Source organism: Saccostrea cucullata, unplaced genomic scaffold (genome assembly GCF_032062105.1).
Source record: "Saccostrea cucullata isolate Sc308-1 unplaced genomic scaffold, CSIRO_AGI_Scuc_v1 ctg10, whole genome shotgun sequence".
NCBI classification, from domain to species: Eukaryota; Metazoa; Mollusca; class Bivalvia; order Ostreida; family Ostreidae; genus Saccostrea; species Saccostrea cuccullata.
Genome location: NW_026938566.1, coordinates 231,790 through 258,470, shown reverse-complemented (window position 1 = coordinate 258,470; position 26,681 = coordinate 231,790). Strand labels below are relative to the sequence as shown.

Sequence of the window (26,681 nt, the reverse complement as noted above, 5' to 3'; positions counted from 1 at the left end):
AGTACTGTACATTTTAGGCGGATGGCAAGAAGAGGCAATCAAGCAATTTTCATAGATGGCCCGATATAAAAATGTAATTTACTTCCTAACTTTTTATAGGAAACATTTTAACAGAATAATAATGAAATGACTTTAAAAAAAATCCTTGAAAGGAACTATTCCCTCAAAGTTTTTACAAAAAAAACTATTTTTAATACTGATCTTCATCCATTCGATGTGTATAATTTCCTGTGCTCACAAACATAATATATGATTAATTGTATACCGGTATTGTTTAATTATAGCCGAGTCGGCAATATTTCACTCATATTTCGGCGATAATTAATCTTATGTACATATTTAAATGCACTATTTATTAAATGATTCTAATCATCACATTATAAACATAGATTGAAATAAACACATATAACGTTGAACGATAGACTAAACATATTGCACACAATAAAGCATTAACCAAAACTTCCATAATAATCATTTCATTTACAAGCTCCTTTACAAATCAACTGCTACTAATGTTCATGTGCAGCATATTTCCCTCTATATTGCTGTGGATTGTCCATCAGAACTTTCAAACAATATACCCGGATCAGATTCAACAACCTCTTGAAAATTGTTTACAGGAGGTTTGCATTGCAGATCTTCTTTGTCAAATCCAGTCACTTTTACTCCACTGCTCGGATCATTGTAAATGTTTGGTTCTATCCTTACGGAATCACGTGATCCCATCGCAGGGTCTTCTGGGAAATAATTATACGGTAACAGGAAAAAGCTGAGGTCCATTCCTGGTGTGTGTGTTACAGGGAGATCTTCTGTATGAGGGATGTGTTGGACACCCATACTCACCCAAGCTACCAAATCCTGAAATGAATAACCAGAGCACACCATATAGGGTCGGAAACAACAACATAACACAGAGAATGCCCATGTAATGGTCTTACGATGATAGACAATATGAAAAAGGTAATATATCTCCATCAGATTTGAAAGACATTAGATAAAGAAATGATTTTGAAGACAGAATAAGCATATCAAATGCAATGTTTCGTTTCATTTTATTGACATGTAAACTGTTGTGATTATATTCTAAGGTATTATATGTTATCACTGTTTCCTGCTAAAATGCTTTATAGTTGACATAAAAGCTTACCTCATCTACAATATCTTCATTGTCTCTCAAGAAGTCTTCAAAATTGACAACTGGGGATTTGGCATCCAAATCACTATATACGGAACTACATATTCTTTCGCTTTCTTTCCGTTTGGTTACTGCCATTTGATAACGCATCCAGGCCATGGCCGGTTCATTTCCCTTGCCTTCCGGTAACAATTGTTTACTCATTCCTCGACTGAATAGCCTATACGATCTAGGCACGCCAAACTTATTTCTTTCCAGGTTGTTGTAGAACAAGTGGTACTTTGGAGTATCAAAATTAAACTTGAATGCAGCTTCACCTTCTGTTTTCTTCTCAGAAACTTCGAACTGGCCTTGAACAATTTTTGCGTTAGGGTCTGGATTGAATCGGTTAGGAGATGTATTTGTGGAGATGTCCAAAGTTCTATAGCGGTTGTGGGACCCCTCAATGTCTATATCTACTTTATAGCCAAACATATGATGATGTAGGTTACCGTTGATGTTGTCACTCACCTGTACTCCATAATTGGCAGCGTGGGCGGAAAACGGGGTGGCAAGTATGTAACCTGTTGACACTACTTTAACTTCCATGGCTCCAGTTTGATAAAATATAAAATCAAGAAAGTAGCTGTAGTTGATTACTGTAAGAATTGATCTCAGCGTGAGAATAGTATTCGGCAGTCCTTCATAAAATGCACCGTGGAAGGGAGAGAAAGAATGATGTGTTCGAAGAGGCATTCCTGTATTGATTTCAAACACACAAAAAGAGTTTTTATAAGTGATTAACTTTTCAGATGATTCCATTACATGAGAAGCGGGTATATATGTGGCATGGGAGGGACAGTCAACGCCTGGGACTAAACCTTTATCTTGGGGACCCATCAAAGCCGTCGAATCAAAGTAATTTGCAAACATCTGGGTTGGTTTATATCCGGAGTAAAACACACTTATTTCTTGTAAAGCAAGTTCGTAGACAATTCTTTTGTCCTGAAAACGGATGTCGTATAACTGTGGGCCGCGAGTAGTGGACATTCTAAAGTCGAATTCCCAGTTCATGTATTTCACATGCTGACCTTCTATACTATATCTTCGACCATCTGGTTCGATAGAAATTGGTGGACGTTGTGATGTTTTCGGGAACTCTGTACCTCGCCTGTATATTCTGGAGAACAGAGTCTCGGACAACTTGGGAAATAATATTTGTTTCTTCTGCAATTTATTTTCATTATATTGTTGAACAAGAGAATCAAGTGTATCATACGAATGCTCATTGTACCAAACTTTTTCAATCGAATAATTTGGATCGTCCATATCGACTAAAACAGCAAAATCAATAGGATGGAGAATGTAGAATTCCACGAACTGAGACATCCAAAACCAGTAAAGACGTCGTTCTCTTCCACTAACAGCAGATGACATCATTGATATATATTTATATGTAAGACAAGTTTCTCCGCAATTAAGAAGTGACCCACCAAAGCTCTCCTGCAAAAGTTGATGCGTGCCTTCTGATCAGTAACCTGTGTGATACTTTCTATAGCACCACCATAATCTGGACCAGTAATAGGACGATAATGGAAAGGAATATCATCCTTCCAGATCGTGAAGTGCGTGGGATTAGGAAGTGGCGTGACGATTATCTCCATGATTTTCGGTTTGAGTAAGTCTCCCCGAAATATTATGACTCGAGCCTGTCTCGGTGGTTTCTGTCCAGAGCGACTATCAAGAAAAGAAGTTACCTCTGCTTTGTCAGGTAAATGCAGTTCTGCCGTATATATGTAAGACGATCTTACTTCGGCTTTTTCAGGTTTTGTTAAATTGAAATCTTTTTGTCTATACAGGAATTCCATCAATCCTTTAACTTCTTTGGAAGTTAAATCATTAAATATTGAAGGATTATTTGGCTCCGATAGATCAACAGTCTGGCCTGATGGACAAGGAGGAATATTCTCAATTTTCTTCATGACTCCCACCACTATGACTATGATTAACAGGAGGAGTATCAATATTCCTGCTGCAAACACCATGATGCGGAATCGACCGATTGTCCGTCTGTGTTTCTCAGACTTTCCTTCATTGTGCGTCTCTGATTTGTCCTCGTTCCCTTTGTCAGGAGAAATTAATTTTTGATTATTGTCCCCTTCGGAATCTGTGTTCCTAAAAGACAGAAAAAATATTTGTAAAGCGAGAAGCTTTTGGGTCAAAATGCTCTCCTGAGTCACACGATCTCTACTGTTATTTAGAAGACCCTTGATTGAGATGAATGAGCCACTCGGGTAATCTATTGCTATCTCTGTGTTCTCATGCTTTTAAAATTTGAACATTTTCAGCTTATTTGCTGGAAGCTGGGGAGTTAGCAACTAATGTTAGTTATAATGATAACGCACTATAATATTATTATTCAAATCGAAGTAATTTTAGTAATGTGAAATACCAAAAAAAAAAAGCATTATATTTAAAACGTTGTACGTAATTTCTCAAATATAGTGCATTGCTGGCATGACATTGCGTAACAAGATGGGCAACAGAATTTTTTCCCCGACCATATTTTTTTTCAAATAAAGGCTTTGTGGGTCTTGGTCTACGGCTGCCTCTATCATATTAAAGCAGATCCTATTCTTATTTTGTAAATCCTTCGAAAGGTTTATGCGAAAATATTGCAACCAGTATCTCTACCCTTGCAATATTTCTAAAAAGATACATTTGATTTCGACTAAATCATTTTATCTTGTTTTCTTTTGTTGCATTGCTATTTGATTGACCTATATAAACTTAACTGCACAACTGATAACAAATCTTGTTTTTTGCCAAGATCAATAAATAATGCCATATGACAACGGTGTATAAGTTTAAGGTTAGAGATATTGTTGCAACATTTAATTTATTTCTTGCTTCGGGTTTCTATTTGCAGAAATTTCATAGTGAGTAATGGTGCCTATGGGTCTCAAAATAACTCCTTATTTCATTATAACGATTTTTTTCCTAGTATACTAGCTAGTAGTTGGAAGAACTTTCTTTAATCGTAATGACGGCATTTTAAATGTAATGCACATTATAGGCATAGATTCGATGAGTATATAGAGTGAGTCTAATTAAATTATTGAGGAAAATCTTGTTGGCAGTTACGAATAAAATTGATCATAAAGATGTTAATCATAAGAGATGTGGCTGAAATACTACAAAAATGTTAATAGTTAATAGTTATAATTCTCTACATGGCCTTATCGAGTAAAGGGTTATTGCCTCTAAGTTTCTTGTATTCTTGACGTGTTAAAGAACACTAAAATAAAAAAAAACTTTTTAGGCGTGAAGTCTTTTACAGGAAACCAAATAAAAGAGCATATTGCATTGTATTTTATTATCAGATATATTTGCGCTCTCTTCATAACAATGAAAAGCAAAGGAGGAGATACATGTACCTTGGCATCCAAAGATGCACCGTTGATACGAAAAAAAAATTATTCGTAAATCTTAGCTTCGATTTCAAAAATTATTTGCCTTTCCTTGAGAAAATTTAAGAGTTTGGAAAGGATGGCACTAGGTTTTTAGAGCGTTACAATACACCATTTTGCATTTGAAAACTTCTTTTCTTGGCTTTACCATTAGACATCTGACCATATTCTCAAAATGAATCTCTATGAATGATTTTGAATTGTTCTGTATCCAGACAAAAATTAAATGCATAAATAATTAGGCAGAATTACCTTTCACGACTTCTTCGTCTCATTGTATCTTTATCTTTGCCTTCAAATCTATGACAAGCCGTTCAAGTATCTTGATTTATTTTCTGATAAGATAAAAGATATTAATAAAACAATTAGAAATATCTCTTTACAAATATTTAATTTTAAAATCAATTTTTGATTTTAAAAAGGGTATGTAACCCCCTCCCCGATTTTCTGAAATGAAATTTAAAGAGACAAAAACAGTTTTCAAGGTCAAAATCTCATTAAACAATACAATTCAGGAGCAGAGCAAACACGGACCTCCAGGATCAGGTGCCATTGAAGTGTGAGCATCCCCTGCCAATCGGTCACAGCAGCCGTTTGCTCCTTGTCATGATCGGGACGAAAAAATGACCAAAAACGTCGACAATTCAGTGTGTAAATAATGTTCTAACAAGTATGAAAAAGTCAGCCGTGGACTCAAAAGATTGAGTGCATTTGCTGAAAAGATCATTGTATCGATTATATAATTTGCGAAAAGATGACTTCAAACGAATCAAAACTGCCTATATTCTTGTTTCATCAATTTGTGATACCGATTTTTTCTTTATGTTTTTAGAGAGAGAAATGAGATATATTAAATCAGCAATTCACATATACTTTCTTAATGCAAACAATAATGTTCGATATGAAAAAAATCAATTTCTGGTAACAGAAATTGTGTAAAAAATACTCCACGGTGGATCATGCAAACCAGCTGATAGACCTACAGTATGTCATGTGATAAATGGTAAATATCTTATTTTACCTGCTCTATCCACTGATAGTTATTAGAGATAGGAGCGATAAATTCTAATTACGCCAGACGCTTAATCAAACTCGTATTAAGGTTTAAGTTGTTGACATCTTTTATCTAAACTAAAATTTAAAAGATAATAAATAATAACAAATATGCTCTTCTTCCGAAATGACAGTTAATTCTTACCCGGGTGTCTAATTGACATGATGTCTCCATATGAGTAAAAAAAAATATCAAGAGGGACGTTAAACAACATACAATCAATCAATATAGTTGACATGATTTCTTTTTGAAGGACAATGTTTTTTAAAATAAAACTAGCCATTTGTTTTGATTTGGCTGATCATTCAACTTTCGATTTATAGCTTCTTTAAAAAACATCGATTGTACCGAAATTAATTGCGTGATTCTGCATATATTTTTTATTGAATATATTTTTCAAGTTCTCATCAAATTTCATTCTGTTGTAAATGCAGCGATTAAGGTTGCACCATGACATCTCTTTTAATCATGAATGCCGTTTCCTGTGCAATGTTGAGAGTTATTATCTGGATGATAACTAACTTTTCATTGCAATATCATATAATTAAATATTAATGTACAGATATATAGAAGAACCACTATTGATTACAGGCAATGTTATTGAATACAGTTGATCATTTTTATCTCAAATACTGGCTCCTTTTCTTTTATTGCTCATTTATGAAACCAAAAATAATTAATTGATCCCTAAAAAATATCGGAAAAAAATCTACAAATATTATTTTTAAAGAATTATTTGCGCGCATCCTCATAAACTGTAGTTAAGACAATATGTTTTATTTGTTAAATCTAGTGAAAGATGCGGTTGCTTATTTTCAACAGGAAAATGAAAGATGGACCTCTTACAAAGAGAGGTAACCCTTTGTATTATTTTTCATTTTTGATGTCTTTGAGAGTCTTTATTAAGAATAAATATAAATAAGAAAAGAATTGAAGAAGATTTCTTTGAAAACTCTTAATTTTTTGCAAACTTTGCTCAAACAAACAATCTTTACAAAGATGTAGATATTAACAGATTATGAGAGCCTGTCATAATACGCTAATTACATAATCAACTCACGTATGTGTATGAAATCTACATAATTATGTGTATTAGTAGATATGTATATTTCTTCAAATTGTTCAGCCCCGTGGGGGTCCGGGTTAGAATAGGTCCTCAGTACCCCCTTGCTCGTCGTAAAAGGCGACTAAATGGGGCAGTCCTTCGGATGAGACCGTATAAACCGAGGCCCCGTGTCACAGCAGACGTGGCACGATAAAGATCCCTCCCTGCTCAAAGGCCGTAAGTGCCGAGCATAGGCCTAAATTTGCAGCCCTTCACTGGCAATGGTGACGTCTCCATATCAGTGAAATATTCTGGAGAGGGACGTTAAACAGTATACAATCAATCAATCAATCAAATTGTTCAATAAGTTCAATAATTATATTATTATGTATCAGTATGCAGAAATAAAATCAGTTTATTAATCCATAAAAAATCATCATATGCTTTTATTTACGTTGAATAAAAATACTTTAATAAACATGTTCTTTGTTCAAAAGGATGCTCAACCACGTTCATTCCTTTAATTCTTCTTGGTTTCATTGAAGGTAACTAAACCTGCACATGTGGTTTTTGTAAAATGATATACAAATGTATTTCATTCACCAGTGGGTGGGTTTCTGTCAAGTTTGTTGCAATCTATAATTCTTGTACATGTTTTTTGTCATCATGGACAGCCGTGTGTTCAATACAAATTGGAACTTGTAAATTTGCATACTTTGTTATTGGTTACATGCAAAATTATTTTGCTTTATTTTTACAATGACCTTGTGATTTTAAAAGGATGTTTGAGCAATAATATTCATATCTTTATTTCAAATGCTGACCAATTGCACCCCGTTATTTTGCAGACCTATTTTTGTATTCATTTGAAGCAGATCTAAAATTTACCAGGCATTCAAAAACTTAAACATGAGAAAAATAATTGCTGTTGTCTTCAGCCTGATGTTTAGATACATCAACGACGTACGTATTATCAAATAACGATGATAGTAACTGCTATTCATATGTCGACTCGATAAATCATAGAAACTAAAGTGAAAGATGCCAAAGGCAAATCTTTTTCATATTTGAATATTTTTTTTTTTAGAAAACATATTACTTAAGTAACCCAGAAACAAAAAAAATTATGATAAACGTCATATTTTTTTATCGTCAAATTCCCTTACTGTGTAGTTTTTGTCTCAAAGTTTTGCAGGATTTATGCTTGATACAATGACCTTGTCAGCAAATACAATCTTTATTTCAAATGCTGACATACATTTTTTTTCATTGTAATTGGATGACATTCGTTTGCACACTGTATTGTGTGGATTTTTCTAATTGTACGATCATGACAAGAAGTTAAATATTGTCTACATACAAATTTGTGAAATAACAATGTAAAAATCATTATTTTTCCTCAATATATTGTCAAAGTTTGATTGTTCAAGTCTCTTAAAAGTCGACACATCTCTGAAGGTTATCATATTTTTCAATAAGGTATGTCCACAACTTCCTCTGTTCAAAACATCTCTCAATCCAAGTTTCATAGGACATATTTTGACCCATTTTCTTTACGTTTCAAATAAAATGCTAGGATCAGCCTCTATAGTCTTTTGATAATTGTTTACAGGGGGTTTACATTTCAGTTTCTGTTGATTAAATCCAGTCACTTTTACTCCACTGCTAGGATTATTGTAAACTTTAGGTTCTATCCTCACTGAATCACATGATCCCATTGCAGGATCTTCCTGAAAGTAGTTATATGGTAAAAGGAAGAAACTGAGGTCCATGCCTGGTGTGTGTGTCACTGGAAGATCTTCTGTATGGGGGATGTGCTGAACACCCAAGCTCACCCAGGCAACCAAATCCTGCATAAAGAAATCAGTTATAGCATATTGATAGCGTTTGATTTTTAATAAATATATATATTTAAAAACTTATTGTAAAAAAAAGAAACAAGAAAGAAATCAATGTGTTTGAATCTTTTGCTTATCATTAATTCATTGCTTTTTGTGGTAATTTAAGATCGAGGTCCAAACGCTTATCAAGAATACTTGATTACTGGGGTTTTTTTCAGCTACATTATGTGTTCATTTCGAAGTACAATGTGAAATGGCTTTGAAACGTTTGTGTTCTTTTTCTTCTAAGATAATTATAAAATTGACTTTTTCGTTTTATAAACATTTAAAAAAAAAATTACCCCTTTAAAACTGGAAATCTTACCTCATCGACAATACTCTCATTGTCTCTCAAATAGTCATCAAAATTTACAACAGGTGCTTTGGCATCCAATGCACTATAAATGGAACTACATATTCGTTCGCTTTCTTTTCGTTTGGTCACAGACATTTGATAACGCATCCAGGCCATGGCCGGTTCATTTCCCTCGCCTTCTGGTAACAGTTGTTTACTCATACCTCGACTCAGCAACCTATATGATCTTGGAACACCAAACTTATTATTTTTTAAGTTGTTGTAAAACAAATGGTACTTTGGGGCATCAAAATTAAACTTGTATGCAGCTTCGCTTTCTGTTTTCTTCTCAGAAACAATAAATTGTCCTTGGACAATTTTTGCATTAGGGTCTGGATTGAATCGATTCGCAAAAGCCTTCGTGGAAATGTCTAAAGTCCTATAGCGGTTCTGGGATCCCTCAATGTCTATATCTACTTTGTAGCTAAACATGTGATGGTGTATGTTGCCTTTGATATAGTCGCTTACCTGTACCCCAATGTTAGAGGCGTTTGGTGTAAATGGGCTGGCAAGTATGTAACCTGTTGAAACTATCTTAACTTCAATAGCTCCAGTGTGATAGAATATAAAGTCCAGAAGATAGCTGTAATTGACCACTGAAAGAATTGATCTCAGTATAAGAACAGTATTTGACAGTCCTTCATAAAATGCACCTTGGAAAGGAGAAGAAGAATGATGTGTTCGAAGTGGCATTCCTGTATTAAATTCGAAAACACAAAAGGCGTTTTTGTATGTGACTAATTTATCAGAGGATTCCAATACGTGAGACGCGGGTATAAATGTGGCATGGGAAGGACAATCAACGCCTGGAACTAACCCCTTATCCTGGGGACCAATAAGAACAGACGAATCAAAGTAGTTTGCAAACATCTGGGTAGGTTCATATCCAGAATAAAACACACCTATTTCTTGTAAAGCAAGTTCGTAGACAATTCTCTTATTTAGGTAACGAATATCATAGAGTTGTGGGCCGTGAGTACTAGACATTCTGAAGTCAAATTCCCAGCTCATGTATTTCACGTGCCGTCCTTTTACGACGTATCTACGGCCATCTGGTTGCATGGAAATTGGTGGGCCCTGTGATGTTTGTGGAAACTCGGTACCTCTCCTGTACAGCCTGGAGAACAGAGTCTCAGACAAATCCGGAAAAGGCACATACTTCTTTTCCAGTTTGCCTTCATTGTATTCTTTCACAAGAGAGTCCAAGCTGTCAAATATTTGTTCATTGAACCATACTTTCTCAATCGAATAATTTGGATCGTCCATATCTACTAAAACGGCAAAGTCGACAGGATGGAGAATGTAGAATTCTACAAACTGAGACACCCAGAACCAATATAGGCGTCGATCTCTTCCACTGACTGCAGATGACATAACTGTTACATATTTATACGTTAGACAATTTGTACCACAAAAAAATAATGATCCGCCAAAGTTCTCCTGCAACAATGTGCGTGCTTTTACTTCTGTCTCTTGTGAGATTTTCATCAATGCACCACCATAATCTGGACCAGTAATAGGGCGGTACTGGAAAGGAATATTGTCCTTCCAGATCGTGTATTGAGTGGGATTTGGAAGTGGAGTTATGATTATTTCCATGATTTTCGGTTTGTCTAAATCTCCACGAAAAATTATCACCTTTGCCTGTCGAGGTGGTTTCTGTCCAGAGCGACTATCAAGAAAAGAAGTTACCTCTGCTTTATCAGGAAGATGCAGTTCCGCTGTAAAAATGTACGAAGATCTCACTTCGATATCAGGGGGTCTTGTCAAGTTAAGCTCTTTTTGTTCATATAAGAATTTCATCATTCCTTCGACTTCCTTGGAAGTCAAATCGTGAAATATTGAGGGGTTGTCTGGCTCTGATAAATCAACTGTCTGACCGGAAGAACAAGGCTTTATTTTTTCCATCTTCTTCATGACACCCACCACTATTACTATGATTAACAATAGAAGAATAATTATCCCAGCTGCAAACAACATGATGCGGAATCGGCCGATTGTCTGTCTGTGTTTTTCTGACTTATCTGGGTTATTCTCATCGTCATCAGATTCTGGGGTGCCTTCTTTCTTTTTATCCAGAGGAAAAGATTCAGGACTGTTGTCCATGTTGGGATCTGAGTTTCTGCAAAATAAATTCATATTTGTTAATAAAAACTGTATTTTACATAATAGATTCCATTCCGTATCTATTCTTGTTGATTTCTGTTACGCCAGTGACTCGTTTTCTGAATTTATCTAGTCTTTTATGGTATTGATTTCTAAGTATATATTTTTTATAACTATGTATTGTAAATGAGAAAGTATTTATTAGTCTAAAAACAAAAATGACCACTCCTTTTCTATTTCGTATTTCTTTGCCTTTGAATGGGGATGTAGAATATAGATGAATATTGGTAAGTCTGTCTATTTAATGTAGTTTCAAGGGCGTGAATACTCTCGTTTGCTAAAAGGCGATTGCTCTAGAAATATAGAATTTTCTAATTAAAATGATTTTCAGTACCGAGATGAGATTCTAGGGTCCGTAAGATCCATTTATTTTTACTGCAGTATTAAAAGTGGTTTAATTTTTTGTCACTTAAACAATATTTTTTCTTCCCAAGCTTCTTAAATGTTTGCTTTTAAATAATTATGGAAACATCATCTGATGGCAGAACACCGTGTTACCTTTGAAAAAGGGTACAATCATTGTCGAAATATTTAAGCATGATATTTTAATTTTTTTTCTGGAATGCCCCCGGACATAGCTATAAAATCGTCGGTGTGTTGGATGTATCTGCTTATTTTGTAACAGTTGCAGGGCAATGCAATCTCTCTAGATCTATCCCAAACTTTTTCAGTAGGTAAAATTCGTTGTATGAAAATTAAAATTATGATCAATGATTTATTTTACTTCGATATTTTTACTTTATGAATTGTTTTATGAATATGATACTAGAAGCTTTATGTATTTTTTTTCCTTTTCAATGATATTGATATTTTTATGATATGTAGTTTATCATGAAATTTTAAAATCATAGCTCCTTTCTCAAGTTGATTATATCACTAGAAAAAGTTTTAGTCCCATAACTTACCAAGGACTGGAAAAGGAATCGTTCAGTATACAAAAGTTGATATCACTTCAGAAATAAAAATACAAGTGAGATATTGTCATTATAAAATTGAGCCATTCCTCAGCACTAACACCTCATAAAGACTATTACACTTTGTCTCACTTAAATAATCTTTTAAGTACCAGAAAATGTATAAATAATGACGGAAATAATTGCGGCCGTTGACATTCTAGTCATTATTTGTTGTTAGTAAATTTACGAAACATCGCATGGGTTGATGGTACTTCAAATAATATGCAGACGACACAAATAGTCAACAATTGCATATGGAGTGTGGTCATGCTTTTATGATACCGAAATCAAAATAGGTCAAACATCTTACAAGACCAAAAAGAAGACATGCAGAATTATCAGGCCACCGTGGTGGACACGCTTTGGTTGCTACGTAGCTGCCTTCAGACAAGGGAGTAAAGACCGTCACGAGTAATTTTCATTGCAGAATTTATGAGTATGCCACGGCCACACAATGCAGAATCTGTGTTTAGTTTGGGAGAGCAAATGAGTTTGGAATTATAACAGTTCATATAACATCAACTATAATTTTTGTGTAAAGAAAAATTCCCAGACCCAATGTAAGGATGTGTATGTGGTAATAAAAAATAACTACGAGATAACCCTGTCTTACCTTGACATGCTTTAGGTTTAAACTGAAACTTCTGTCATGCGCAATTGTTATCAGGGTGTCGGCAGAACTCGTGCCCGTGAGAAATATTTGCTTTTTTTTTTTTATTAAAAGCTTCCATTCGAGAAGTTGGCAACAGTTTGCCATCTGGATAAATCATTTTTAAAAGGTATATTAAATGAATAATTATGAGATTGTTAAGGTTTCTCCAAGAGAAATTGTTACCAAAAAACGTGTTTATTTCAATTAAAAATTAATTGTTATTACAGATTTATATTAAATTGTTTTATGGAGAATTTGCATTTTTTTTTTATTTTTCTTTGTTTTCTTTCTGTATAATTTTATTAATGATAATAAAAGAGCATTTTAATTGTTTTATATATCAGTTTGTCTTCTTTTATTTATTTTGCAACAAATGAAATGTTATTTTTGTAATTATAATATGTTTCAAATTAAGAATTTATGTACATCTCTAAACTGTAATTTTATATTATTGCACAAACTTGTCAATTGTAAGCTAAGTTTTCTGAGAATCTTTGGTTTCGTGGTGAGGGCAGCTTATGCGCTATGTTTACTTTGAAATTTATTATATCCACAATTACTCATAGCAGATCGAAGGTAACAGTACAAGTTACCTGTATGTCGATATGTCACAAATTCACAATGTTATTAAACATACATGTAGTAAGTGAGAGGGTTATAAGAGTTATTCTTATTAAGGTCTTCCGTTTCCAACGGAAGACCTTCTACGGATTCTGTTGGTAAAGATTATTATTCTTTTTTTTTCTTCTACTTCCTAGATGCCAACTTTGAAGCCTCATATCTCACTCATTTCTCATTTGATTTCACTCAAATTTTCAGAGGTACTAGAAGTTACTAAACTCTATCAGAATGCAGTCGAAAATTTCAAAAATTCACTTCCGGTTTTGAGTTATTTCCCTTTAAACGAAAATTTATAGGCTTTCGTTTCCAGACAAAGGCTCAGAGACAGCTTAAGCTGGAGCAGAAATTCTACTGATTATAGATAATATAAGGATTGAAGTTGTGCACATCGGTTTTTGTTTTTTGATTTCTCTATTCAAAATGGCGCTATATAGGGGTCAAAAATTAAAACACTTAAAAAAGCCAAAAATTACACATATTTTGCTTTTTATCTTCTAAACTAAACATATTTTGTTAAAATATATAGAACATAATTTGTGCAAAATTAGAAGATCTTTCAAATGATATCTCGGAAAAAGGGCTGGCCCCTAAAATTAAGGGCTAAGGGGGGCTAAAAGTTTTTCCTTTATATCTCAAAAAGTATTGAGAATTCTTAATACGTCAAAGAAGCAAAGTTGTTTAAAATGTCAAGCTCAATCTATTGAAGTCGTCAAAATACGTCCGGTGACGTCACTTCCGGCCAAACCGGAAGTAGTCGGAAAACGTATATTTTGCCATTCTTGCCAAGTTTCTGGGTAAGATCTGTGACTGGGAGCATAAAAATTAATTTTCCGTCCGTCGTCGTCACTTCCGGTCAAACTGGAAGTAGCAAAAAATGGCTGATTTTTGCATTAGATAACATAGATTTAGAGGATTTAAACAATTTTAGGACGCTTTTACTCATTTTTGTAAAAATGAAAGTTACTTCCGGTCAAACAGGACGGAAGACCTTCTCGTTGCTTTGCAACGAGCTTTGCTCTAGTATTAAATTAATATTCATTAGAGAATCTAGAAAAAGTTTTCATATAGAAAACTGACGAGATCTTACTATAGGAGGTTAAAGAAATTACAAAATAAACCAATATTTAGTTACTCACAAACATCAGTAGGTTTTTATTCAAAAGTGTGAGGACATTCTCTACCATATGTCCAGTGTAACCTTGGGACAAAATACTTTTTATAAGATATTTCATAAAGGTTCTTAGAAATTCATGTCAAATCTTGTTTTATGTCGAAATAGCTCACTCATTTCTGACATATTAAATTTTATTTCATAAGAAGCTTACAAACTGAACATTTCTAATACAAGTGGATTCTGTCTGTTGACACAATACAGGGTATATTTATCAGTCATATAATGAAGACATTTATTAGACACATACATGTAAGTATAAAATATATTTCAAAAAATATTTTTAAACAAAGCATGTCTCCAACTGTTCTATTGATCATAAATATTTTAAGAAACAGTTTCAAAACCTTCTGGAAAAGAATTTGGAGAGAACGTGATTAAAACTTACTGATGAGTTTTGTTTGTTTGTTTGTTTTTTTTCAATTTTTTTTTTAATTATTGCATGTACATTTAAAGCACTGACCATTTCTTGCTTTATTTAAAAATTTATGGTTAAATGAACAGTATTTCTATTACAGTTATTTTTAAAATTCTTCAAATAAGACGATTTTGTTTATCCAATGCCTCTTAACAGAGGACAAAAACCCGGAAAAAAAAACGAAGAAAAAATATAAAACCTTCCCTGAATAATTTAAAAAATGTATTCTATCTCAAATTGACAATATCTTGTATTGCAACATGTATTTACTTTGAAAATCATGACTTCCTTCCTTTTTATTCAATTTTATTTTGATGAAATATTACCGAAGTCAAATATAACTTTAATATTTATAACATATCGAATCATGGCACTGTGTGGTGTTTTTCAAGCGAGCCCAAACTCTAAGATTCCGTTCTATTGTTCTATATGAAACTACCATTGCAATAATTCTAAAACTTATACAAACTCTCCCGATGAGCTCCGCTCCAAGTTTCATTTCAGGATAACTAACTTCTAAAATATTCCAACCTCTGCCTTCATCGAAAATATGGTTCTTGTCATATGCATATCAGAATATACATGTTTGTACATAAAAAAAATCACTCGCACACTGTAACAAGATAAAATACTACTTGGATTTTTTAAAACAATAAAATAATATCGTTCTAGATTTTTTTTCCAAGTTTTAATAGCAAAAATGAATATTCTGTCTTTCTTTTTATACACTGATCATCATCATTTAATTTGTGATTATACATATGTATATCTATGGATCAATATAAAATTATCGGTACAATAAATTTATACATTTATCAAATGAAATAATTTAACTTGACGGTTTAAAATCACCTAAAATGACTAATTTTCTACCGTGAGCTTTATGAGAAGTTTGAATAAAGTTGACTTAATACTACCATGCATCAACAGCCAAATACATGTACTTAATTTAGAGGACATTGTACATAAAGAGGTCATACTGACATTCATGCAATTTAGGATAAACACACACCATTTGGTTAATTTTCTGCATTCGTTTTGTAGTAAAATAGGAAAAATACTCAGTATACAAATATTTGGCTTATCCTCGACACTACGTTATGCAATATTCCAAAGGGTTTCTTAAGGACAGATGACACAAACAAACTTTTGTCAAAAGATATGAAATTAACAACCTGAATCATGTGTTAATGAGTAAAATGAATAACTTTCACCGTGTAGTTTTTAATTTTTTATTCAAATTTTCACAAAAATGAGATTTGAAGTGAAAAATATTTGTATAGATTAATAAGGATGGTTTCAGAGAGGCAGAATTTTGAACATCACAGAAGGTTTACAAATTCTTTATATTTTAGAAATTTATTATTTGCATCATTTTCAGTGAAATTAGGCCAAAAAATATACACTAATCCAGGCATCCATTTTTTTGTTTGTATCATCTGTCCTTAACATTAAAATACTTATATATCCTCATTCACACACTCATAAAACATTACAAAATGAAGAAAATTTCTCACTTGACATACATAGCACACTAATCAGGTTTTTACCTGAAATTTACAAACACTGGCTAGGTTTTCGGTCATTACCACTTTTATACAATGGAGTTAAAATTACAAATCGATCACTTTTTTTCTTATTTTTCGAACAAAATACGTGGATCAGCTTCTACAGCCTCTTGATAATTGTTTACAGGGGGTTTACATTGTAGGTTCTCGTTATCAAATCCGGATACTTTAACTCCACTACTAGGATTATTGTACATTGTTGGTTCTATCCTTACGGAATCAGGTGATCCCATTGCAGGATTTTCTGGAAAATAATTATACGGTAAGAGAAAGAAACTAAGGTCCATGCCCGGTGTATGGGTCACTGGAAGATCTTCTGTATGGGGGATGATCTGGGCACCCATACTCACCCAAGCTACCAAATCCTGAAAGAAGAAGATGAGTCCATTAAAAACTAAATAAAAGTCTCATTGGACAAGTAAAGGAAATCCCATGAACCATAGTTGAATATTTGAAGATGGTTTCTTTGTATGTGACAAATTCAAAATAAAGAATACTTCTACATGCTTACCTGATCAAGAATATTTTCGTTATCCTTTAAAAAGCTATCAAAATTGACAACAGGCGATTTTACGTCCATTCCACTGTAAATGGAACTAGATATTCTTTCGTTTTCTTTCCGTTTTGTGACTACCATTTGATAGCGCATCCAAGAAACAGCCGGTTCGTTTCCTTCGGTCTCTGGTAACAATTGTTTACTCATTCCTCGACTTAATAGCCTATACGATCTAGGAACTCCAAATTTGTTACTTTTTAAATTGCTGTAGAATAGGTGATACTTTGGAGTATCAAAATTAAACTTGTATGCAGCTTCGCTTTCCGTCTTTTTCTCAGAAACAGTGAACTGTTTTTGGATAATGTTCGCAGTTGGATCTGGATTAAATTGGTTTGATGACACCGTTGTTGAGACGTCTAGTGTTCTGTATCGGTTCTGTGACCCTTCAATATCTATATCTACCTTATAACTGAACATATGCTGGTGAAGATTGCCATTGATATTGTCATTTATTTGTGTTCCAAATTTTTCAGCGTTGACAGTTAAAGGGGTGGAAAGTATGTAGCCCGTTGAAACTACTTTAACTTCCAAGGCCCCGGTTTGGTAGAAAATACAGTCAAGAATGTAGTCGTAATTAACCACTGTGACGATAGATCTAAGTATAAGAACAGCATTGGGCATTCCTTCATAAAATGAACCGCGGGAAGAGGAGAACGAATGATGTCTTCGGAGAGGCATTCCTGTATTGAATTCAAACACACAGAAAGCGTTTCTGTAGGTGACTACTTCTTCAGAGGATTCTAGAACGTGAGAAGTGGGTATAAATGTGGCATGGGAAGGACAATCAACGCCCGGTACTAACCCCTTATCCTGGGCACCAATGAGAGAAGCTGAAGCAAAATAGTTTGCAAACATCTGTGTAGGTTTATACCCAGAATAAAATACACTCATTTCTTGAAGAGCAAGCTCGTATACAATTCTATTGTTCCTGAAGCGAATATCATACAATTGTGGGCCTCGAGTACTGGACATTCTGAAGTCGAATTCCCAATTCATGTACTTGACATGTTGACCATTTATGCTATATCTCCGACCATCCGGTTCAATGGAAATTGGCGGACGCTGTGGTGTTTCGGAAAACTCACTATTTCGTCTTCTTAACTTTGAGAATAGACTGTCAGTCATGTAAGGAAACAAAATAGGATTCTTTTGCATTGTGTTCCTGTTGTATTGCATGACAAGAGAATCGATGGTGTCAAAAGCATGCTCGTTAAACCACACCTTCTCAATTGAATATCTTAGATCGTCCATATCGACTAAGACTGCAAAGTCAACAGGATGAAGAATATAAAATTCGACGAATTGATACATCCAAAACCAATATAATCGTCTTTGCCTGCCGCTGAGAACAGACGACACAGGAGTCATAAACTTAAATGCAAGACAAGCATCATTGCAGTTTGTAAGTGTCCCGCCGAAGCTCTCTAGCAGAAGTTGCCGCGCTTTTTTGTCTGTTTCCTTCGTGATACTTTCTATGGCACTATTGTAATCTGGTCCGCTGACAGGGCGGTACCGGAAAGGAATGTTGTCCTTCCAGATCGTGTAATGAGTGGGATTAGGAAGCGGAGTTACCACTATCTCCATTATTTTTGGTACGATTAAGTCCCCTCGGAAAATAATCACCCGCGCCTGCCTGGGTGGTTTCTGTCCGGCGCGACTATCAAGGTAAGAAACAGCATCTGCTTTCTCTGGAAGATGAAGCTCCGCAGTAAAGATATACGACGTTTTCACTTTTATCTTTGCGGGTCTCGTTATATTAAGATCTTTTTGCTCATATAAAAATTCCAACATTCCTTTCACCTCCTTGGAAGTTAAATCGTGAAATATGGAGGGATTTTCCGGTTCCGATAAATCAACACTTTCACCTGACGAACAAGGGGGGATTTTCTCCTTCTCCTTCATAAAAACCAACACTAAAATTACGATTAATAGAATGAGTATAATAATTCCCATAATAATCAACAAGATGTGCAATCGCCCGATGCTTCGTCTGCCTAGCTGCTTTCTATTTTGATTATTTGATTTGCCTCTGTTACTTTCGCCAAGAGGAACAGATTCATGATTGTTGTCCATGTCTGTCTCCAACATTCTGAAAAATGAAGATTGTACATTAAACAAGGAAAGTCTCTCTCTCTCTCTCTCTCTCTCTCTCTCTCTCTCTCTCTCTCTCTTCTCTCTCTATTAATACATTCTTCTTTCAATTTCTAAAACAAAGCTTGTGAGAAAAATCACTTGAAATACTAGTACTACAATATGCAGAAATACAACATTTGAAGTAGGGAATTGAAAAAACAATAGAACCTTGATAAATAGTCCAATCGATTCGGTTCATTTATAGTTAGCTTTCAACGTAATCGTTGATATAATTATATGTGTAAGACATTCCATGGATTGTTACCGTGGTTTTGTACAGTTTTGATCACAGGAAAAAATTTTCATGAGAGTTTAGTGATACTAGCTATTTGTGTTTTAATGAAAAGTAAAGCATTTTCATTTTGAAAGCGAACTATATTTAGTTTTGTTTATGTTTAATATCAAGTAAGTATAAGGCGTTCAAGTAACCATGGTCCTGGTGTCGTTTATATTTGATCACGAATAATGCATTTTAAAAACTAACTGTATTTTGTACACATTTGTTAAGGGTCAGGCATATGGATAGCTTACTAAAAATATAGTTTATTTGATACCGGTATTTTCTTAAACTATACGTTAATAAAGTTTTTGTCTGTCTGTCGCAACAGTTTTCTTCAGAACAAGAGGCCCATGGACCACATCGCTCACCTGAGAAGCTTTGACCACTCTATTCTTTACCAGATTTCCCCCTTGTAATACATATTGTGACCCCATTCTACTCCACTGATCATAATTTAGACAATTTGAAATCTACAATACCCCAGGATGCTTCCACATAAGTTTCAGCTTTTCTGGCCCAGTGGTTCTTGAGAAGAAGATTTTTAAAGATTTTTCCTATATATTTCTACGTAAAACTTTGATTCCTTATTGTGGCCCCACCCTACCCCCCCCCCCCTCCCCCCGGGGGGGATGTCATGATTTGAAAATTTTAGAATTTTCGATACCCCAGGATGCTTCCACTTAAGTTTCAGCTTTTCTGGCCCACTGGTTCTTGGGAAGAAGATTTTTAAAGATTTTTCCCTATATATTTCTATGTTAAACTTTAATTCCATATTGTGGTCCCGCCCTACCCCCGGGGGTCATGATTTGAACAATTTAGAATCTACACTACCCCAGGATGCTTCCACACAAGTTTCAGCTTTTCTGGCCAGGTTGTTCTTGATAAGAAGATTTTTAAAGATTTTTGCTATATATTTCTATGTAAAACTTTGAATCCCCATTGTGGCCTCGCCCAACCCCGGGGGTCATGATTTGAACAATTTAGAATCTACACTACCTCAGGATGCTTCCACATAAGTTTCAGCTTTTATGGCCCAGTGGTCCTTGGGAAGAAGATTTTTAAGAGATTTTTCCTATATATTTCTATGTAAAAATTTGATTCCCCATTGTGGCCCCGCCCTACCCTCGGGGGCCATGATTTGAACAATTTAGAATCTATACAACCCAAGGATGCTTCCACATAAGTTTCAACTTTTCTGGCCCAGTGGTTCTTGAGTAGAAGATTTTTTAACGACCCCACCCTATTTTCTTATTTTCTTGATTATCTCCCCTTGTGAGGGGACTTGGACCTTCATTTTAACAATTTGAATTTTCGTTTACCCAAGAATGTTTGGTACCAAGTTTGGTCAAAATTGGCCCAGTGGTTCTTGAGAAGAAGTCGAAAATTTGAAAAGTTTACAGATGGACAGACGGACGGATGACGGACAAAATGTGATCAGAAAAGCTCACTTGAGCCTTCGGCTCAGGTGAGCTAAAAAAGCAATTTGATGTACTAGTATGCTCTAGTTTCAAATTTAAAAATCATTCCTTAATATTTATAATTGATGTTCCCATAGCTAAAGTGATCGAGGGAATTTCTAGACTGGTTTAAAAAAAAGATATTATTAGTAGGCTCCATTGTCGCAAGCCACGGGTTTTGTGTCCATTCTATTTGCACAAAATAGTGGAAATAGAATGGACACAAAACCCGTGGCTTGCGACGATGAGTAGGCTCATGATATTACATTTCTATTTTACAAGCCATTGTGTTGACTAGATCATGTTAGAGAAAGTTATGGGTTTGCTCTACAAACCATTTGCAGAACTAAACAGTTTTTTTTTCATTTATTTATTTCCTGAAGTTAAAAAGAGTTAACAAAGCAGCTTTAGTTAGCTAAAATGTGTAATAAATGTTGGGATACTTAGCCATGGTAAACCATATGCACACTACTTTATTCTAAAATCCCTTTTAATGAACCAGTAAATAAAATCCTCAATCTTTAGACAACAAAAAGACTCTAAATTATCATAAAATGTTACTTTTTACTCTAATATTTCGCATGAATAACAAGTATCTTCTAAATATTTCATATGGAACTGTACCGAAATGGCAGCATCGTTATAAAAATTAGTAAAAAAAAATATTTGAAAATCAGTTTTATCAACCCTATTTCTGAGAAATTTGGCTATATTCAGAATTAAACAAGATGAAGAAAGTTAATTAATTTAATACAGATGTAGTTAAAAACAATGGTTGTTCCTGTTGATTAGAAAACTATCATGAATCGACGTGTAAGCTTCGCCTCGCCCTGTCTATAAAAGGCGTTCTCTGAAAACAATTTGTTCACAGAACCATATACCATGATAAATGCGAAAGAGTAACATACTAAACCTTTCACAAATAATAATTTGTCAATAAACATTCCACTGCATGTTGTAAATTGTTTTAACCTTGACGACATGAGTATATGCAAATGAACGTACGTATACAAACATTTTTCTGTCTTACCTTGAGGCAAATATAAAGTCAATTGTTATGTTCAGGACAAATATTGCTTAGTCATCATTTTTGTGTACGTAGGGGAACTGGTCCATCGGTAAAATATTTCTCAAAAAAAACAATTTTTGTTCCGAAGTTTCCATCGACTCGTGGTGGTTTTAAAACGAAACATTCATGCCGGTTTCACCTGAGAAAAATTAATATTCATATGTACGTTAGTTTTACGGACGAATTATTTTACTATTGTTTTGCCGAGGGAAATTTAGCCTTCAAGACCTCACATTAATTTCTTATGTGTTCTAGCTTTGTATGCTATTAAGTGCTATAAATGATACAAAGGTATTGAAGTAAATTATGTAATAATGAATATTTATGCTATGTCTTTTGAATGCCTAGTTACTTCTAAAAAAGTTTTAACATTTTCACATTCACATTCATTTGATGAATAAACGCCTTCAATTTGGACAGAAGGTCGAGCTACCCATTTATATTATTCAAAGGACCACTGACTTACAGTTAAAAATAAAACACTGAGGGGTCGTTTTGGTATTACTGTCTTTCAGTGATATCACTTATTCAGACTTGAATTGTTATTCCAGTATCATCTTCGCTGTTCCAGTGTGTGAAAGATTTTATCATCGATTTGGATAGGTCAAAACCCATTTGATTTGAAAGGGTCATATAATTTATTCGAATAAATGAATCAAGGGACTTTTTTTGGTTCGCATGGTCACCGATTTTGATGAAACTTTATCCAAATATGTATCAAACAAAATTTAGTTGTTATAATGTAATTGTGTGCTCAGGAAAAGGAGGGAGTGGCGTAGATTGAGTGGAGAGGGAGAAGACAAAAAAGGGGTGACCGTACGCGTGGTTGCAGAGTATGGGGAGAAAGAATGTATAGTATGAGAGAGTATGAGAGAGAATTTAATCTACGCTATATAAAAGAGTGCAGAAATTGTTTTGATCAAAATACACAAATTCTTGATCAAACTGAAAAAAGTGATATTAATTTTTTTTACTCTCAAAAATGTAGCATTTTGAAAATGTCAAACTTTAATTCGGACCAGGTAAGATTTCTTCACTAACCCGGGTTAGCAATTATTGAACTTTCTAATTCACAGTGAATGAAAACGTGAAGATATATTTTATAAAGCTTTGTTTTAGTATCTTAATAACAAAAAATGAAGTTGGTACATGTATCAAAACTCAAAAGCAATTAAAATATTTCTCAATGCGCAGCGGTAATGTTTGTGAAAGCTAGCATGAAGTTTATTTTGACCCCGGGCCGTCTAGCTTTTAGTATTGCTCACGTCTCAGTACTTTGATTTTTTAAAGTTGGAATAGAGGGGACAGGGGAGTTTGGGTTGAGTCATCCAAAAACGACAACTTATATGAAATTTCCTGATAAAATCCTTTTTAAAAAGTTGGTGTTCAAACTCAAAAATCTATTTAGTGGGAGAGGGAAGGGATGTTGATTTTCAACATTGATTTTCAAAATTAAAGGAATCTATTTTCATTGTAATACGATCAATTTTCCAGTATATCTCTGTTGGAAACACATGCCAATATTGCCCATGTATTGTAGGTCTTTTTATAGACGGTTAAACTTGTTTTATAAACATGAAACCGACGGAGTAAAAAAAAATATGTAAATTACCTCGGGATCGGGATAACCTCGCTAATACGAAAGTAGATTCTCAGCTGTTGAGTGTTGTTGTTTTTTGATTTTTGAGAGACTAGATTTTTGACATCTAATGATTAGGCCTAATAAGCTAATGTCTTTTCTTTGCTAATGGAATCTACTGGCGATATTTGTAAAATATTCCACAGTTACAATTTTGAGGCTGATGACGATTTTCAATCTGGAATTCAAAGTATATTTCAACAATGTGAAAAGACAACAGAAAAATTGCTCCAGGCTCAGTTGTTCTATATCTCTAAGTAAGTTACTTTACTATTTTACTACTTTAGCTATTTACATTAAAAGATTAAATTTCTGAATAAAGAGTTTTAGAGTATTTCTATTTACATTAAAAGATTGAATCTCTATTAAAAAAAAAAGTTTGAATTAAATTATTTTCAACTTTTGTCTTCGAGAAGTGGACAGACTTCTGAGTTGTCTATGGTCGAGCAGGGTTTTTTCTAGATCTTAAAAACAAGGGCCTGGGCCTTTCCAATTGGGAAAAATAGCAACATTTGGTTGATATTGGGAAAAGTATCATATCTAATATTTTTCTATATAAATTCAAATAAGAGGGTTTTTGTTTTATTTGCAAAATATTTCTTTGACTTATTTTACATTCAGTCAATCAGTTTTGGGAGAATGCCTTTTAGATTTTTATTTGGAACAACACTTTTAATAAAAATATCACTGTGTTTGGACATTTTTAATTGATTTCTTTGTTTCAATTCTCTTGGGAATTTTCTTTAATGAAATTGGGAAAAACACATACTTTTTAGTTTTTAACCATTGGGAATGGGGCCTTATACAGGCCCCCTACAACCCCTAAAAAAAACCCTGTCAAGAGTGCCTCGGTACACTTGGGGTCATATTTAAATAATCAACTCCTTCATGATAACTGAGATAATATTCCTTTGCATATTGATAACATCTGGAAAATTTTTTTGCTTTGCCAATTTTATTTTGCCTTGCAAATGGTCAGTGCCTCATTTATTGTGAAATTTAACAGTCTCTTTCATTAAAATGTCCCAGTTAATGCAAAATTTGTCAAAAATATTTTTCAAAATCACGTTTATACATCATTTTCTTCACTAGACTGATGGAAGAAGGCTTAATATTTTTGACATTATAATAATTAGGATTTATTTTTGGTTTTTCAAGATAGAGCGAGCCATGTATAGTTTTCATATCATGCACTTCTCAATTATATGTCTATTTTTTTTAAAGGAAATATGGGAAAATTACAGCCATTGATTACAGACACTGGCTTAAAGATAATAATTTGGAAAATCAGACAGAAGGTACAGTGCTGACCAATTCTAAAGTTTCATGTGGGAATTTAATGATCTATAGCAGATAAACAATGCAAATAAACTGGTTTGTTTATAAGGTATTTCCTCTCTGATATCCTCAGAATAAATTTCATGCTGCACCAGATTATTTATGACTTTGAACTTTTCTTGAAAAGTTTTCTCCTTCAGTCGACCTTTTAGCATTAATTGATTGACATTTCTATGTAATTGAATTTATAAGGAAATTTTTTCATCATTGTAAATCATTGTCAATTCTTAACATTTGATGTAACCTTGACCTTGGAGAGGACTTATATAGGCCATGCCTGATGTCCAATCCAGTTATGTGATCTTACTTACATAGTAAAATATTGATTAAATTAAAAAATATGTATTTGAATTTTGAAAATTTGCTTGTCCAATAGACCTCTAGAAGTAGGCCTTTTAATAATTGTTAATATGTTTTATTTCAGATCATAGCCTGATTGAAGAAAGAAAAATACACACAAAAAGTGAGCCATTTAAACCAAATACTGAAAAGTCACCTAGATCAAGTATCTGTGAAGCAAATGTTATGAGCACAGATAGAACTGAGGCATTCAAAAACTCTGAAACTATTGATTCTTGCCAACAATTAATTTCTGAAATAGTATTGTCAGAGAAAGATGATGAAATAAAGACAGTTTTGTCTGACACTGATGAGGTGCCTATAGCTAGCTTTGGTCAGGTGGTAGAAATGATATCTAAGGGTCTACCATTACCTGGTGTTACTGAACTAGATATAAAACCATTGGACATTGAACCAACTGAAACCAGAATGGAGCGGAGGATCAAACCCTGGGAACAGGGATAACTTTGAAATGGGGAGGGGGGGGGGGGTAGGGGGCTGTGAATGCTTGGATGGGGAGAGAGTTTTGTTTTAAAGAAAATTGTCAAAGCTACATGGAACAGATTTTATCATATGTTGTATATTTGTACACAAAATATATAGATGTGTAATTAAAAAAAATATTTTCTATTATCTCTGCAATAAAATGTGGCTAAATATAACTTTTTGTTTTTAATATGATATGAGTCCACGTGACTATAGGGCTGAAGTAATTAAATAATTCTAAATTTGACAGAGTCTCCTGTGGAATTTTTATGGCTGTTCAATCCACAATGGAAAAAATTATGACTACAGAATTTTCAAGTCCATATGCATCCTCAAGCTTTGTATCATGTCTTGATTCAAAGTTATTTTGATATTACATGTAGTTTTAATGATTCACTTTCTTTGAAAGTAGAATTAACTCCTTTAAAGTATATTAATTTTTTTAAATTTATTTTGAGAGGGCTCATATGTTTCTCTTGTTTTATTTATTTGTTTATTTTTCATTTTCCTGGTTGAACATCTAAAGGGTTCTATAAGAAAAAGTTTTCTTTTTTAAAAAATTTTATTTGTTGCCTATATTGATTTCAAATCGAACCTTTCTTCAGTGGTTTTATGTCTCTCTTCTTTCGCCTCACGTTTTTAAAGCGAATCGAATATGAACAACTTACTAAATAATTGAAGTCAAAACTGAGAGACAATAAAGGGGATGGTGTCAAGAGTTAATTAAGACCTGTCCATTTTACACATTTCATCCGCTTTCATGCGCATCCAGATGGCTTACACCATCTTTAAAAGTTTTAAGAAAGTGATTGTAGATGGTTATTACCAAACGAAGTGTTGGTTTATTTATCTCATACTCAATTTTCATTTCATTTCATAAACGCACCCCCATTCCAATGTATGGCTTTAAAAGC

At 33.8% G+C, this 26,681-nt stretch overlaps 3 protein-coding genes and 1 pseudogene across 3 annotated transcripts; 1 reads left to right on the top strand and 3 right to left on the bottom strand.

Annotated features, from left to right (window-relative positions):
• Positions 1–435: 435 nt before the first annotated feature.
• Positions 436–4,907, bottom strand: LOC134250663 (putative amine oxidase [copper-containing]; annotated as a pseudogene).
• A 2,969-nt stretch (positions 4,908–7,876) lies between these two features.
• On the bottom strand, positions 7,877–12,149 carry LOC134250683 (putative amine oxidase [copper-containing]). The gene is made up of 3 exons (XM_062733048.1): positions 11,990–12,149; positions 8,889–11,040; positions 7,877–8,533 (listed from the first exon to the last, which is right to left on the bottom strand). Exons 2-3 carry the CDS (start codon positions 11,022–11,024, stop codon positions 8,237–8,239), a joined length of 2,433 nt encoding a protein of 810 aa, XP_062589032.1. The 5' UTR covers positions 11,025–11,040; positions 11,990–12,149; the 3' UTR covers positions 7,877–8,236.
• A 2,586-nt stretch (positions 12,150–14,735) lies between these two features.
• On the bottom strand, positions 14,736–22,187 carry LOC134250639 (putative amine oxidase [copper-containing]). The gene is made up of 3 exons (XM_062732991.1): positions 21,927–22,187; positions 16,982–19,115; positions 14,736–16,835 (listed from the first exon to the last, which is right to left on the bottom strand). The coding sequence occupies exons 2-3, from the start codon at positions 19,112–19,114 to the stop codon at positions 16,539–16,541; spliced, it is 2,430 nt and encodes an 809-aa protein (XP_062588975.1). The 5' UTR covers position 19,115; positions 21,927–22,187; the 3' UTR covers positions 14,736–16,538.
• Positions 22,188–23,635: 1,448 nt separating this feature from the next.
• LOC134250630 (uncharacterized) lies at positions 23,636–25,764 on the top strand. The gene is made up of 3 exons (XM_062732982.1): positions 23,636–23,861; positions 24,829–24,902; positions 25,367–25,764. Exons 1-3 carry the CDS (start codon positions 23,713–23,715, stop codon positions 25,744–25,746), a joined length of 603 nt encoding a protein of 200 aa, XP_062588966.1. The 5' UTR covers positions 23,636–23,712; the 3' UTR covers positions 25,747–25,764.
• Positions 25,765–26,681: the final 917 nt, after the last annotated feature.